General features: G+C 52.4%; 4 protein-coding genes across 4 annotated transcripts; 1 reads left to right on the forward strand and 3 right to left on the reverse strand.

The window, feature by feature from the left end:
- Positions 1 to 171: 171 nt before the first annotated feature.
- Positions 172 to 7,317, forward strand: KD926_000897 (putative plasma membrane H(+)ATPase; the record flags this gene model as incomplete). Its single annotated transcript, XM_053104725.1, has 8 exons — positions 172 to 435; positions 511 to 2,383; positions 3,015 to 3,076; positions 3,219 to 3,310; positions 3,969 to 4,477; positions 4,546 to 4,769; positions 4,864 to 5,547; positions 5,611 to 7,317. 8 exons carry the CDS (start codon positions 172 to 174, stop codon positions 7,315 to 7,317), a joined length of 5,415 nt encoding a protein of 1,804 aa, XP_052952011.1.
- Positions 7,318 to 7,803: 486 nt separating this feature from the next.
- On the reverse strand, positions 7,804 to 9,134 carry KD926_000898 (NAD(P)/FAD-dependent oxidoreductase; the record flags this gene model as incomplete). Its single annotated transcript, XM_053104726.1, has 2 exons — positions 7,804 to 7,940; positions 8,036 to 9,134. The coding sequence occupies 2 exons, from the start codon at positions 9,132 to 9,134 to the stop codon at positions 7,804 to 7,806; spliced, it is 1,236 nt and encodes a 411-aa protein (XP_052952012.1).
- Positions 9,135 to 10,029: 895 nt separating this feature from the next.
- On the reverse strand, positions 10,030 to 11,359 carry KD926_000899 (glycoside hydrolase family 18 protein; the record flags this gene model as incomplete). The annotated part of the gene is made up of 5 exons (XM_053104727.1): positions 10,030 to 10,843; positions 10,908 to 11,035; positions 11,091 to 11,104; positions 11,157 to 11,219; positions 11,284 to 11,359. 5 exons carry the CDS (start codon positions 11,357 to 11,359, stop codon positions 10,030 to 10,032), a joined length of 1,095 nt encoding a protein of 364 aa, XP_052952013.1.
- Positions 11,360 to 12,425: 1,066 nt separating this feature from the next.
- KD926_000900 (uncharacterized protein) lies at positions 12,426 to 13,577 on the reverse strand (the record flags this gene model as incomplete). The annotated part of the gene is made up of 3 exons (XM_053104728.1): positions 12,426 to 13,023; positions 13,094 to 13,463; positions 13,535 to 13,577. 3 exons carry the CDS (start codon positions 13,575 to 13,577, stop codon positions 12,426 to 12,428), a joined length of 1,011 nt encoding a protein of 336 aa, XP_052952014.1.
- Positions 13,578 to 13,799: the final 222 nt, after the last annotated feature.

Here is a 13,799-nt window from a genome sequence, read left to right on the forward strand (position 1 = left end):
TTCTGCCCGAAAGCTCTCTCGCTCTGTCCGGCCGGAGAAATGTGACGCCGGCGGAACCCCGATCGGGTTGAGTCAAATCGGCACGGATGCCCCTCTCGCCGCCATTTCCTCCTCCCCCACCATCCACGCTTTTGAGGCTTTCAATTCCGACTCTCAGAAGCCGTTGCTATCATGTCGGACATGACCTTGACTCTGGCAGCTAAGGCCAACCAGGCCGCTTTGCTTCCGGTTCTTCTGGTCGCAACTTCCATCAACGAGGCCCGCCCCACTCCGGTGATCTCGATCTCTTACCAGGACGCCGCTGTCCTGGAGCAGGGTGACAGGGCTGTGGTGCAGTTCACTGGAGTCAGTGGCTCGTCCGCTTATGGCACTGAGAATTCCATCCAGGAATTGCGGAAGAACTTCCCTTTCCTCAATGCTAAGGATGAGAAGCTGGTAAGAACGACCGATCCTGCCTGCACTGGGAGAAGCAAAAAGGAAAAGTCTAGAGCTAACATCTTTCGCCTCTAGGAGAACGAATGGCTTTCGCAACTCGAATCCTACACTACCCTTGACTTCAAGGCCATCGACCCGCTGCTTCAGCGCCTGAACAACCACCTCATCTTGCGGTCCTTCGTGGTCGGCTACTCGCTTTCGACCGCCGACATTGCCCTCTGGGGTGCTCTCCGTGGAAACCGCGTTGCCATTGGTGCAATTAGGAAGGGAACTCTCGCCAACCTGACTCGTTGGTTTACTTTCTTGGAATCTCTTTGCCCCTGGGTCTCCGCCGCCCTTGAAAGCCTGACTGCCGCCGCCAAGGAGAAGAAGGTATCCAAGGCCAAGGAGACCGGTGCCAGCTACGACATTGCCCTTCTCAACACCGATAAAGGCGTTGTGACCCGTTTCCCTCCTGAGCCCTCCGGATACCTCCACATTGGACACGCCAAGGCCGCGCTTCTCAACGATTACTTTGCCCACGAGAAGTACGCCGGTACCCTGCTGGTTCGATTCGATGACACGAACCCTTCCAACGAGAAGCTCGAGTTCTCCAACGCTATTGTGGAGGATCTGGCTCTCATGGGCATTAAACCCGACAGAATGAGCCACACCAGCGACTACTTCCATGAGCTGTACGACTACGCCCTTCGGATCATCAAGGAAGGAAACGCCTATGCCGATGACACCGACAAGGAGACTATGGCTACCCAGAGAATGAACGGCGAGCCTAGCAAGCGCCGCGATGCTTCTGTGGAGGAGAACCTTGCTCATTTCGAGGAAATGAAGCAGGGTACGCCCGATGGTCTGAAATGGTGCATCCGTGCTAAGATGTCCGTCGACAACCCGAACAAGGCCATGCGTGATCCCGTCATCTACCGCTGCAACCCGTCGCCGCACATCCGCACCGGCGATGAGTGGAAGATTTACCCGACCTACGATTTCTGCTGTCCGATCGTGGACTCTATCGAGGGTGTGACCCATGCCCTTCGAACCATCGAGTACCGTGACCGGAACCCTCAGTACCAGTGGTTTCTCGATACTCTCAAGCTTCGCAACGTTCAAGTCTGGGACTTTGCTCGCATGAACTTGGTTCGCACTCTTCTCTCTAAGAGAAAACTCACCAAGCTGGTTGACCAGGGCGCTGTGTCCGGCTGGGATTCGCCGTTGTTCCCCACCATCCGCGGTATTCGCCGGCGTGGAATGACCATTCCTGCCCTGAGAGAATTCATTCTCAGACAGGGACCCAGTAAGAACATCGTCAACCTCGACTGGACTGTCTTCTGGGCCACCAACAAGAAGCACATTGATCCCGTTGCCCCGCGCCACACCGCCGTCCTCAAGAAGGACATCGTCAAGGCGACCGTCACCGGAGCTCCCGCCGCCTACACTGAGGACAAGCCCAAGCACAACAAGAACCCTGCTGTCGGTACCAAGAAGGTTGCCTACAGTGGCAGTCTTGTGTTCGACCAGGAGGATGCTAAGAGCTTCAAGCAGGACGAGGAAATCACCCTCATGAACTGGGGTAACGCCATCGTCCGTAAGATCGAGACCGACGCATCCGGTGCGGTCAAGGAGCTGGGACTGGAACTTCACCTGGAGGGTGACTTCAAGAAGACCGAGAAGAAGGTCACCTGGTTGTCCTCGGAGGGCCAGGAGCTGATCCCTGTGGAGCTCGTGGACTTCGACTATCTTCTCAAGAAGGACGTCATCGAGGAGAACGATGCCCTTGAGGACGTCGTGAACTACCACGCCGAGTCCCGCGAGGAGGCCGTGGCTGATGGCAACGTCGCCGACCTCAAGGAGGGCGATATCATTCAGTTCGAGCGCAAGGGTTACTTCCGTGTCGACCGGCCCTACTCGCCCGGAAAGCCGGCCATACTGTTTAACATCCCCACCGGAAAGACCGGTAAATAGATGTGTCGATGAAAGAGTTTCCGTGTTATGCATATACGATATGACATGATTTACCAAGGCATAATAAAAAAGGAGATTTACATGGTATTTTAACAGACTTACCATTCTTTCCCCCAAGTAAACCTTAAATATGGGCATAAACAACTGTCCAAGAGAAGTCGTATTTCTCGGGTTATAGCGGACAAAGAAGTATGGTTCCACCGCAGCTCCGGAGTTGCATTCCTTGAAGTTTATATAGTCATGACGGCATTGCCATAATCGGGCCCTGGAGGAGAGGTATCACATTGAGAGAGCTGTTTCTCTTTTCTTTCCTCAGAACATTTCTACTGGGATAGAAAAGAGGATAGGATAGTGAATGATTAGGTAAGGGTTTATATCGCATGTTAATACGTCTTTAGATACGAAGTGGGACTGCGTTAAGATTGCTCTCCCCAGGGCGAGTGGGGAGATTTGACTAGGATAGCGGGGGGAAGAAGCCCGACGTCCGGACAGACAGTAAGACGCCCATGGTCTATATCTCACCATTATTGTTCACGGATGGCCACGGATTACGTCGAGACGCCGGCGACGTTACATGAGGGCTTTATCCCAAAATGGAATTTCTGATGACTCAGCCAGATTAGTTATGCAGGCCGAAGCCGCTAGTCCCGATTTGGACATCACGTTCCTCTCCCCTTTTGCTCCTGTTTCTTCTTCTTCTTCGATCCTTCCCTCTTTCTCTTCCCATCTCTCACCGGAGAATATTCTCCTCCCGCATTGATCAATGATCTACGAGTCCTTGCACTCTACCTCCCAATTTCGCGACAATATGCCGGAAAATATACCAGGGGAGCATGAAAACCGAAGACAAGCTTCCGCAGGTCTCTCCAGGTCTCCACTACTGGGTCGGCCCACCCGTCAAGCTTCCCTCTATCATGGGGTTTCTCTCCGAACCTTCCGTGGTTCTCACCGAACTTGAGGGTTGACACTCTCTGCTTGAACCCTGGAAATGATCATCGCGCCAGAGTCAATTTGCTCGTATCTTCTAGGATCGACATGTAATACGCCAGGATTAATTGAGGTACACACCGTCTTTCCCTGACCTCTTCCGCACCGACCCTCGTCATAGGGCGAAAGAACGGTTCTCTCGGGTAGTTGACCGCCGTCTCATACGTCAAGAGTCGCAGCTTAGTCGAATGCAATGTGCAATTTCCTTGGTCGGGACCCCAAGGCATTCTACCGGGCCTCAGCGCCTTCTTTTCGTGGGCGCTACTACTACATTGGTGTCTATCACCGGGTAGCCATTTGGAACCTTACTGGACTCGAATACGTCAGCATGATAGTCTTTGCGTAGTACAGACCCCGGATAATCCTTGGAGGATGGGTGTAGTCTCTGCGCCTCTCGAATCGAAAAGCCTTCCGTCTTCTTTGTTGCAAGTTCTGTAAAGTCTGACGGGGAGAGAAGCGCTTCTTCGTGCAGGGTGTCCCGTCGTTTTGCTTGTGCACTTTCTTTCTTTTCCTTCTTTTTCACTTCGATTCATTCACTTTTGTACCCTAGCTCGTTGAGAGCCGTAACTGAAAGGCTCTGAAGAGCACAGGGCCCAGTACGTCCAAAATTCCTGCTGCCCGAAGCAAGCTATCGAGGATAATATGGCTCAGCAAGGTGGTGATGGAGGCGCTGCCGGCGATGCGTCTGGCGACCCCGAGCGGGCTCAGCAGAGTCGCGTTTCTGTCTCTGAGGGGCGCTCATCAAGGCGCGTTTCTCGTGTTTCCTATAAAGAGGACTACGCCAACCTTGATGAGTACGGGAAGCTAGTGAAGTATGTTTCCACTTATCGCGAAGGGCAGGCAGGCTCAGGCCAAAGTGAAGAGGAGGTGAAGCGAGTCTGGTATGCACCTTGGAAAAAGCGCAGGGTGCATGTCAAGCGCGTCGACCAGGACGCCCAGCAACTGCCGCCTGAATGGCTGCTCACCGATATCCGTCAAGGTCTCCCCGATGGCGAAGTCCCTGTCAGGCGTCGTCGGTCGGGATGGAACGAACTGGTGTCGGAGAAAGAGAATCCCATCGCGAAGGTCTTGTCCTACTTCCGGGGCCCCATTCTTTATGGTACGTCCGGCCTGTGCTTGTCCAAATAGGTCAGTTTGGCGTGTGCAATATTCTAACCTTGACCATAGTGATGGAGCTAGCGGTTCTCCTTGCTGCCGGGTTGGAGGACTGGGTTGATTTTGGTGTCATCATCGGTATTCTGTGTCTCAACGCTGCTGTTGGCTGGTACCAGGAAAAACAGGCAGCAGATGTTGTTGCTAGTCTCAAAGGCGATATTGCAATGAGAGCAACCGTGATCCGCGACGGCCAGGAACAAGAGATTCTGGCTCGCGAGCTTGTCCCTGGTGATGTGGTACGTGGATACAAGCCAAGATTGCCCTCCAACTCCCCAACGCCTTTCCCTAGAACTCGACTGGCAGGCATTTGGTCACTAATACAAACGGCAGATTATAATTGGAGAGGGTCAAGTGGTGCCCGCTGATTCTCGTGTTGTCTGTGATTTCAAAGACCCTAGCGGATTCGAGGATTTCAAAAATCTCCAGGACCAAGGTGATCTCAGTAGCTCGTCAGAGTCAGACATGGATGGAGGCGGGGATGAAGAGGGTGGCGAGGAGAAGAAGGAAGAGGATGCCGAAAAGCAACAACAAAAGACAAGAAAGCGAGGCTATCCTATCTTAGCTTGCGATCACTCTGCTATCACCGGAGAGTCCTTGGCGGTCGATCGCTTCATGGGCGAAATGATCTTCTACACGACTGGTTGTAAACGAGGTAAAGCCTACGCCATTGTACAGGCCAGCGCGAAAAACTCATTTGTTGGTAAGACGGCAAGCATGGTTCAAGGGGCCCAAGGTGCTGGTCATTTCGAACTCGTGATGGACAACATAGGAACTTCTCTTTTGATTCTGGTTATGGCATGGATTTTAGCTGCCTGGATCGGTGGTTTCTTTCGTCATCTGCCAATTGCTTCTCCTCGCCAGCAGACTCTTCTCCACTATACCCTTGCTTTGTTGATTGTTGGTGTTCCCGTCGGTCTTCCTGTGGTGACCACCACAACTATGGCCGTTGGAGCCGCATACCTCGCAAAGAAAAAGGCGATCGTGCAGAAACTCACAGCCATCGAATCGCTGGCGGTATGTTTAACCCACACTCATCATCGACTTCTTAGAATGGGAGCTAATGACCAATACAAACAGGGTGTGGACATCTTGTGTTCCGACAAAACCGGCACACTGACGGCCAACAAACTTAGTATTCGAAACCCTTATGTCGCCGAGGGGGTTGACCTTGACTGGATGTTTGCCGTTGCTGTTCTTGCGTCCTCGCATAACATTGACTCGCTGGATCCGATTGATAAAGTGACCATCCTTTCGCTAAGGCAGTATCCCAAAGCAAGAGAGATTCTCCGCCGGGGTTGGGAAACTGAGAAATTTCAACCGTTTGACCCGGTGTCCAAGCGAATTGTGACTGTTGCTACCTGCGATGGAATTAGGTACACTTGCACGAAGGGTGCTCCAAAGGCAGTGCTGCAGCTGTCTAACTGCTCGAAAGAGACGGCGGACCACTACAAAGCAAAGACACAGGAGTTCGCGCATCGCGGATTCCGGTCTTTGGGAGTTGCAGTGCAAAAGGAGGGAGAAGATTGGACCTTGCTTGGCATCCTTCCGATGTTTGACCCCCCGCGAGAGGATACGGCGCAAACAATCCATGAAGCACAGAACCTGGGTATAAGTGTGAAAATGCTTACCGGAGACGCCCTGGCTATTGCTAAGGAAACCTGCAAAATGCTGGCTCTCGGAACGAAAGTGTACAACTCCGACAAGCTGATTCACGGCGGCCTGAGTGGAGCCATGGCGGGTGACTTGGTTGAAAAAGCGGATGGTTTCGCAGAGGTTTTTCCGGAACATAAATATCAAGTGGTGCAAATGCTTCAAGAGCGAGGTCATTTGACAGCTATGACCGGCGACGGCGTGAACGATGCGCCCTCATTGAAAAAGGCGGATTGTGGTATTGCCGTTGAGGGTGCTTCAGAGGCAGCGCAATCAGCCTCGGACATTGTTTTCTTGGAGCCGGGACTTTCGACTATCATCGACTCGATTAAGGTCGCGCGCCAAATTTTTCATCGCATGAAAGCATACATTCAGTACCGAATTGCTCTTTGCTTGCATCTGGAAATCTATTTGGTCACCTCTATGATCATTATTAACGAAAGCATTCGGGTTGAGCTGATCGTTTTCCTTGCCCTTTTCGCCGACTTGGCAACTGTTGCGGTGGCTTATGACAATGCCTCTTTTGAACTACGACCGGTCCAATGGCAACTTCCGAAGATTTGGTTTATTTCGGTGCTTCTTGGTGTTTTGCTCGCGTTGGGAACGTGGGTGGTTCGTGGCAGCATGTTCCTTCCCTCAGGTGGTATTATCCAGAACTGGGGATCGATCCAAGAGGTTCTGTTCCTCGAGGTGGCTCTCACCGAGAATTGGCTCATCTTCGTCACGCGCGGTGCCGACACCTGGCCATCTATCCACCTGGTGACGGCCATTTTAGGCGTGGACATCCTTGCGACTATCTTCTGCTTGTTTGGTTGGTTTAGTAACCAAAACATGCCCACCAACCCGGCGGACAAGTTCGTCGAGACCACGAACGGTTGGACCGATATCGTCACGGTGGTTCGCGTGTGGGGTTACTCCCTGGGCGTAGAGATCGTCATTGCTCTGGTATACTTCATGCTGAACAAGTTCAAGTGGCTGGATGATCTCGGCCGCGAGAAGCGAGACAAGAACGCGCTCAAGTTCGAGAACCTACTGGGTCATCTTTCCCGTCTGACGGTCGAATATGAGAAGCCCGGCGAGCCACCGGGTCGCTTCTTTTTGGCTACCAGCAAGGAGGAGGAAGAAGTCGATTGATTTATTGGGTGACGAAGTACAGACGGAACTGGTGGGTATACATAGTATCATCGAGAATTCGAACGTGGCATTGAACAAGAAAAAGACAAAATTTCGATAAACCTTGTTTTGGTCTGTTTATTATGATACTCTTTGGAAGGTCGTGGAGGATTTGGATTTTTTGATATATTTTATTTAACACCTAATAGTTTTTTTTTTTTTTTTTTTTTTTTTTTGATACGTTAATTGTGGATATATAACTATATTACTTTAACCCAATTAATCGTAGAGTAAATATCGGTAACTCGCGTTATATAAAATGAGGCACTCGAGCACATCCCTTATATACTAAACTTAATTACTACTCATTGTCAAAAGCCACATTACATGTAGTCAAATTTAAGTATTAACTCAGTTACTATTCATAAGTAATTACGTAGTATGTTCATCCATCCTCATTCCCCATAATGCACAATCCATCCCATTGACCATCCACAGTCAGTCCCTTTACAGTCCCCGAGCGCGTTTCCACAACTCCTCTAGCTCATTGCCCATGCTGCGCTCGGCGGCCTTGAGCATGGCACGCTTGGATGGCAGGGTTCGTTTCTCGATAGCCGCTGCGGATTCTTCCTTGGCTAGTTCGACTACGATTTGTTAGCTTCCTTAATCCTGTAGCGGACGGATAGAGAGAGAAGAAAGGAGGGATGAGAGGATAGACAGAGGGGGATGGGAAGCGTACCATGCAAGAACACCGCCGCGCGTTTCCCACTAAACATCGCATGCGGGACATTCGTGCTCCCATCACTGTTGCAGTCCCCGATGGCAAAGACGCCGGGCAAGCTGGTTCGCATTCCGGGGTTAATGCTAGTATCGATCTTGCCGTCTTTCATAGCGAGGCCGAGAGAGGTGGGGATCGAAGAGCGCTGGACGGACGGGTAGTTCGTGATGAACGCGTTCCGGTCAACAGTGGAGCCATTGGTGAAATGCAAGCGGAAGATATCGAATTGATGGCCCTTGTCGTCCGTGTGCTCGGCACCATTTTGGATGCGCTCGAAGGACGCGATGGAGGCGTTTTCGAGACGCACGTTGTAGGTCTCGAGCTGCTGTTTCCAGTTCGGGTATTTGGCTGCAAGGGCGGCCTCGGCGGCGGGGGTGTGCGTGCCGTTCAGGAACGCGATGATGTCGGTGTTCAGGGTGTAGACTTCGAGGACGCTGCCGACCACGTCCGGGAGTTCGCCGAGGATGCCGAAGGGCTGGTCGCGGTGCTCGTAGCCGTCGCACCACGGACACCAGTACACGCCCTTGCCCCAGGCTTCTTGGAGGCCGGGGGTGTCGGGGAGGACGTCGACGAGGCCGGTGCCGAGGATGAGTTTGCGGGCGGAGTACACGGCGCCGTCAGCGTCGGTGGCGTTGAAGTAGGAGGTGTTGGCGGCGGGGTCGGTGACCGGGGTGATGGAGGTGATTTTCTTGTCGACGAACGAGGCCGTGGTGTATTTGGAGATTTGCTCGCGGGCAAGACCGCGGAATTCGCTGGGGACGGTGCCTAGGGTTTGTGAGTTATGTGGGGAAGAGGGGGAGATGTAGGAAGAATTGTAGGAGAGTGTGTTCGTACCGTCGTTCCCGATCACATCGTGCATGTTCCGAGTCGGAGCATTACGGTATTCGCCCGAATCGAAAAGTACCGTCTTGCGCTGGACTCGCGAGAGACCGCTCAGAGCGCTGAGACCGGCCGGGCCTCCGCCAATGACCATAACCTCATAGTCGGTTTGGGGCAGAGAGGCCGCCAAAGCGACGGTCAGGGAAGAGAAAAGCGAGTAGAGAAGGGATTTGGGAGCCATGGTGCAAGCTTGACGACGGCGAAGGAGAATTGAATGGCTTGCCGACCGACCTGGACAACAACGACTTGACTACTTAGTACTACCAGCTGGGAGATCACCGGGCCTGGAGAGGAGTGACAGCCAGGTCTCGGGAGCCAGAGCCAGTCCTTTTATGATCGAAATTTGGAGGAGGAGCTGAGCATGATCATCGTGGCATGGATGCACCATGGATGCAGCCAAGAAGGCAAGCCCACCCTGGTGGCTGGCTGGATGCGCTGGAATCGACGCGAGCCGTGAGGTGGAGTGAATGCATGTCTACTAAGAATGCAGTCCGAAGTGTTTGCCCTCCTGCAGGCCGAAATCGCGATGCCACCTCAAGGTGATCGGCAGGGCTGCGAGCCAATAGTTCATGCCGCGTGCAGATCCCGAGCTGGTCGCTCGAGTCGATGCCTTGATTGCAGAGCAGACAAGGGTGGGGCTGATTGGTCGGGAGATCGAGTCTGGTGCAAGGAGAAGAGGGGAATGATCTGGATGCAGGTGAGCTGAAGAAAATGAGAAGGAAGAAGGATGATTGATGAGGCCATAGCGTGACACGATGGCGATGGCGTCGAGGCACGTGCCGGCAAACCCTAACTTCATCCTTCCATTGGGATCGACAACACAAGAGACTCAAAACAACTCAAATTCGCGCGATTAATATAAGAATAAATTAAAGATTAGGCGTCAATGATTAGTTATTAGATGTTAGATATTAAGTAGAATGATATCAGACTATATATACACAGCGCTTCCCCTTGCTTGGTGTCGGGCATGTCCCCGAGAACTGAATATAAACAATGAACTGCCCCATAGAAATCCCCACCCTGGCACGAAGCGCATCTGAGCTGAGACAAAATGGAGTCGTGGGTCATCTACTCTACCAGCGGATTGGGTGGTAGCGGTAAGGACGGGACGAGATGCGAGACTGGCTGCTTCCCAGAGCCTGGCGAGTTCCCTGAAGAAAGCCGTCGTTTCCATAAGCCTGGCTGACATCCCACATCATGACGCCTCCAAAGCTGGAAAAGGTCTTGCTGTATTCGACCACGGACTTCAGCTTCGTGACGGGGATGTATCCGGAGCCAGCCGCTCCAGTGTTGGCCGGAACGCCGACAATAACCTTGGCCTTCTTGTTCTGGGAGTCGTTCTTGGCCCAGTTGTCCCAGGTCTCGAGGTTGAAAGAGTTTTGCGTGTCCTGGCCCTCGACAAAAGACCCGACTCCGCAGAAGTTGTTGTAGAATTGAACGAAGACGGCATCGATGGACACTGGGCCGTTCAGGATGTCCTTGTCTGCTGCGTCGGGGTAGGGGCATTGCGGCGCAGCGGTTAAAAAGTATTGCTTGGACGTGTCGGCATCCGACAATTCGCGAAGCCGGTTCGCGAACGGAGCCATGTTTTCGACGTGAGCCTCAAAGTCGAAGTCAAATCCATCCACCACGGCATCTCCGAAAGGTCGTCGGACTTGGTTCTGACGACGGACAATGCTGTTGTGGATGGGGCTGTGGGTGCTGTTCTTGTGGTGAACGGTGGTGTTGACATGAGCTGTGTCAGACGCCGGTCCGAACGTCTTCCAGACTAGATCGGCTCCATCTCTGGCGGCAGCCTCAGATTGAAAGCCACCTTCACTGTAAGTAGCACCACCAATCGACAAGATGATGCTTTTTCCTTTTTTCTGACATGTGGTGATGTCCTCTCTGCAGAGAATCAGCCATGTCCTCCGTATTGTCTGTTGCTAAGATGGAAAAGGAAGATGCGTACCCAATCTCAGGGCATTTCTTAAGATTAGTGCCTTCGATAATAGTGCATTTATCGCCAGCGTTTGCAAAGTCCACTTCCGGGGCCCCGCCCTGGCCATTGATCGTCGTCAAGAAGGCAAGTACAATAACCTGTGCTTGAGTGTGAGCAAATCATCGAGTACAATTGCCTGGAAGCCAGGCTTACATCAATGTTTGAATCTAAATGATGGTTAGCAATGAGGAACTATTATTCAGTGATGGCGACACTAACCATCGCAGTAATAACCGAGCCTCTGCTGCGCAAGATCTCCAGTTTGACCAAACGAGTTTTGACCTGTGATACAGATCCATGAGGTTAGATAGAGTGATATGTAACTCTAGGAAGAGCAGAAACCCACCCCAGTAAACCACGACGTTCGAAGAAGAAGAAAGATCTAGTTTGGCATAGGCTCCTCCCAGAGAAGCCACACCCATTGACAGGGCGAGTATGTTTTTAAGGAAAGACATGATGTTGGCTGACACCGATTAGGTTGTAGTAAAGAGAGGTCTGGATCGGATCACAAAGGAATGACTTTGACGAGAAAATAAAGTGGACAAGAGAAAGAGTGACTAGGGCCCTGAGATTGTCGAGATTGTCGAATTCGTTTGTCGAAGATCAAAATCTAATCCAAGGCCAGTATGATGAGGCTTTTTAAACCTTGTCGTGAGCCCCAAATTTCATTGTTATGGGCACCAAACAGATGATATCTGATGGAGAGACTCGTCACCCCGAGTAGCTGATCATCCATTCTCAATATTCGACTATAGCTGTCATTTTCCTAGACAGGGCAGTATCGTCGTTGCTGACACCTTCCTCGCCATATGCGATTGGCTCGCACACTTTCGATATACATTCCGGCGTCGTTGTCGGGAGACCGCGCTTGTCTTTGGAATGTTGCCCGCCTTGTTCGACCACAAGCCTGAGATAGCTGCGACACATCATTACCTTAAATATACTCTCTTGCGGGACATTTACTGTAGGTCTGATCTTCGAGAGGGCTAAGCAAGGCCAGCAAGTTGGTTCTTTTTTGTTAAGGCGCCCCTCTTACATTTGAGCGAACAATGCCTAAAGTATGGCAGTAAAGTTGCTGCTCATGCAATGCGAGTCTAGTTTGAAGCCCATGTGTAACTTGCAGCGTAAGGCCCAGGAACACGTAAGGAGCAAATACCCCGAGCCTGTTTAGTAGGTGATCATAAGTCGGATTATCCTTGTCACCAGGTTCAGGCTGGCTGCGTGTCCATTTCTAGAAGACCCAATGCTGCAAGGGTTACAGAAGCTCGATTGATGTTCGCATGTTCTCCGACCCGCCACGAGGAATGTGACTGTCGTCCTGGTGATAGCAAGAACATGGCACTTGACTTGGCCCACTAGAAAAACCTTGAACACTGACATCCTACGCCTGTGCACCCTGGAAAAGGCAGTTCCGATCAAAGATAATCGCTCGTCCCAATTTTTTCTGTTTCCTGTGCGGTCTTCACTCGTCGATCATGAATCCTCCGATCACCGGTGGATTCCAATGACCCTCTCAATGGCTTCGTCGTGAGTCATGCTGCTATCGATAACACCGGCAATTTTCAGCACATCTACCACGCTCTCTACCATCTTCCGATCCACACCCTTGGTCCCTTGGACAAACTTGACATCCTTCAGCCATTCCTTCGCATCCTCTTCGTTGTACGTGCATCCGAGCTCTCCTGTCCCAAGCAGCCTAACTACTTGCGTCGTGTCGGCCTCGAAGTCCTGGACGCCCTGGTCGAAAAGCTTGAACAGCTGCTGCAGCTTGGAATCGCGTTCCGGGTCTGGGAAGATGGCCGTCGACGCGACCACCATCCAGGAAGGCCATGGGGTGTAAATCTCGTCAAACTTCTTCAGCGGTGGCTCCGGCTTCTCCGCGGTGGGGTGGAAGTAAGGCTTCGTGGTGAACTGCTCCCACATGAAGAACTCCGCCGTGGGCTCGGGCTTCTGATCCGGGCGCGAGTCATCCAAGCCGGTGACTCCGTTACGCAAGGCCCCGAAGGGACCCAGCGGCACGGCAGTCAACGAGTCGGGTTGCCAGCCCTGCTTTTGGGCCAAGACAAAGGACATGATATGAGAGCCACTAGATTTCCCAACTAATTAGTATGAGTGGGTTCATTCACTCAGTCGAGTTTTCGCATGTTCTGTCTCACCTTCCCGGCCGACTGATACCAACCCGCTTATCCTTCAGGTCAGCCACCGTCTGGATGTCATCCCGATTGCGACCCGTCACGATAGCCCACCGCAAGGGCGTATCGACCCATTGGCCAACCATTTTGTAACCCCCGGAGGAAGCATCCTTCTGGGCTTGCGCTTTGCCCGCTAGACCAGCAACCCAGCCCTCGGTCAATCCAATACCAATGTCGATCTCCTTCTCGCGAAGGGAGGTGATCATATGTCCCGTGCCGGATGGGAACGGAACCAAGGACACCTTGAAGGGCAGCGATTGCAGGGCCGGCGAGCGGAGGGCTAAGTGCAGGGGAGTGAGGTAGTGCTCTGCATCGTAGTTCAACGCGTCAGTTACTATGTTTCGCAAGCTGGTATTCAAGAATGCTATCCGCCATCGCCGCATATAAAGGCAAGTCGGGCCATACCGGGGACGTAGCCGATGCGGATGGTTTCTGAGGACGAAGCCATGATGCTGTATGTACAAACAGAGATATCGGGTTGAGGGAAGATGGTCGTCAAGTAGAGAAAGGATTGATGCTATCAAATAGAACCTGTTCCCAAGCCGGCGGAGAGAAGAGAGAAGAGGAAAGTGAGGGGGAGGAAACCGACGAAGAGACAAGCTTTGGTGGGGTCACGGCGGGGTTCCCCTGCGGCGTCGCGTCATCCATGGCCTGCCATCTACCAGGGATC

Source organism: Aspergillus affinis (genome assembly GCF_023601865.1).
Source record: "Aspergillus affinis strain CMG 70 chromosome Unknown NODE_119_length_109024_cov_85_548670, whole genome shotgun sequence".
Taxonomy (NCBI): domain Eukaryota; kingdom Fungi; phylum Ascomycota; class Eurotiomycetes; order Eurotiales; family Aspergillaceae; genus Aspergillus; species Aspergillus affinis.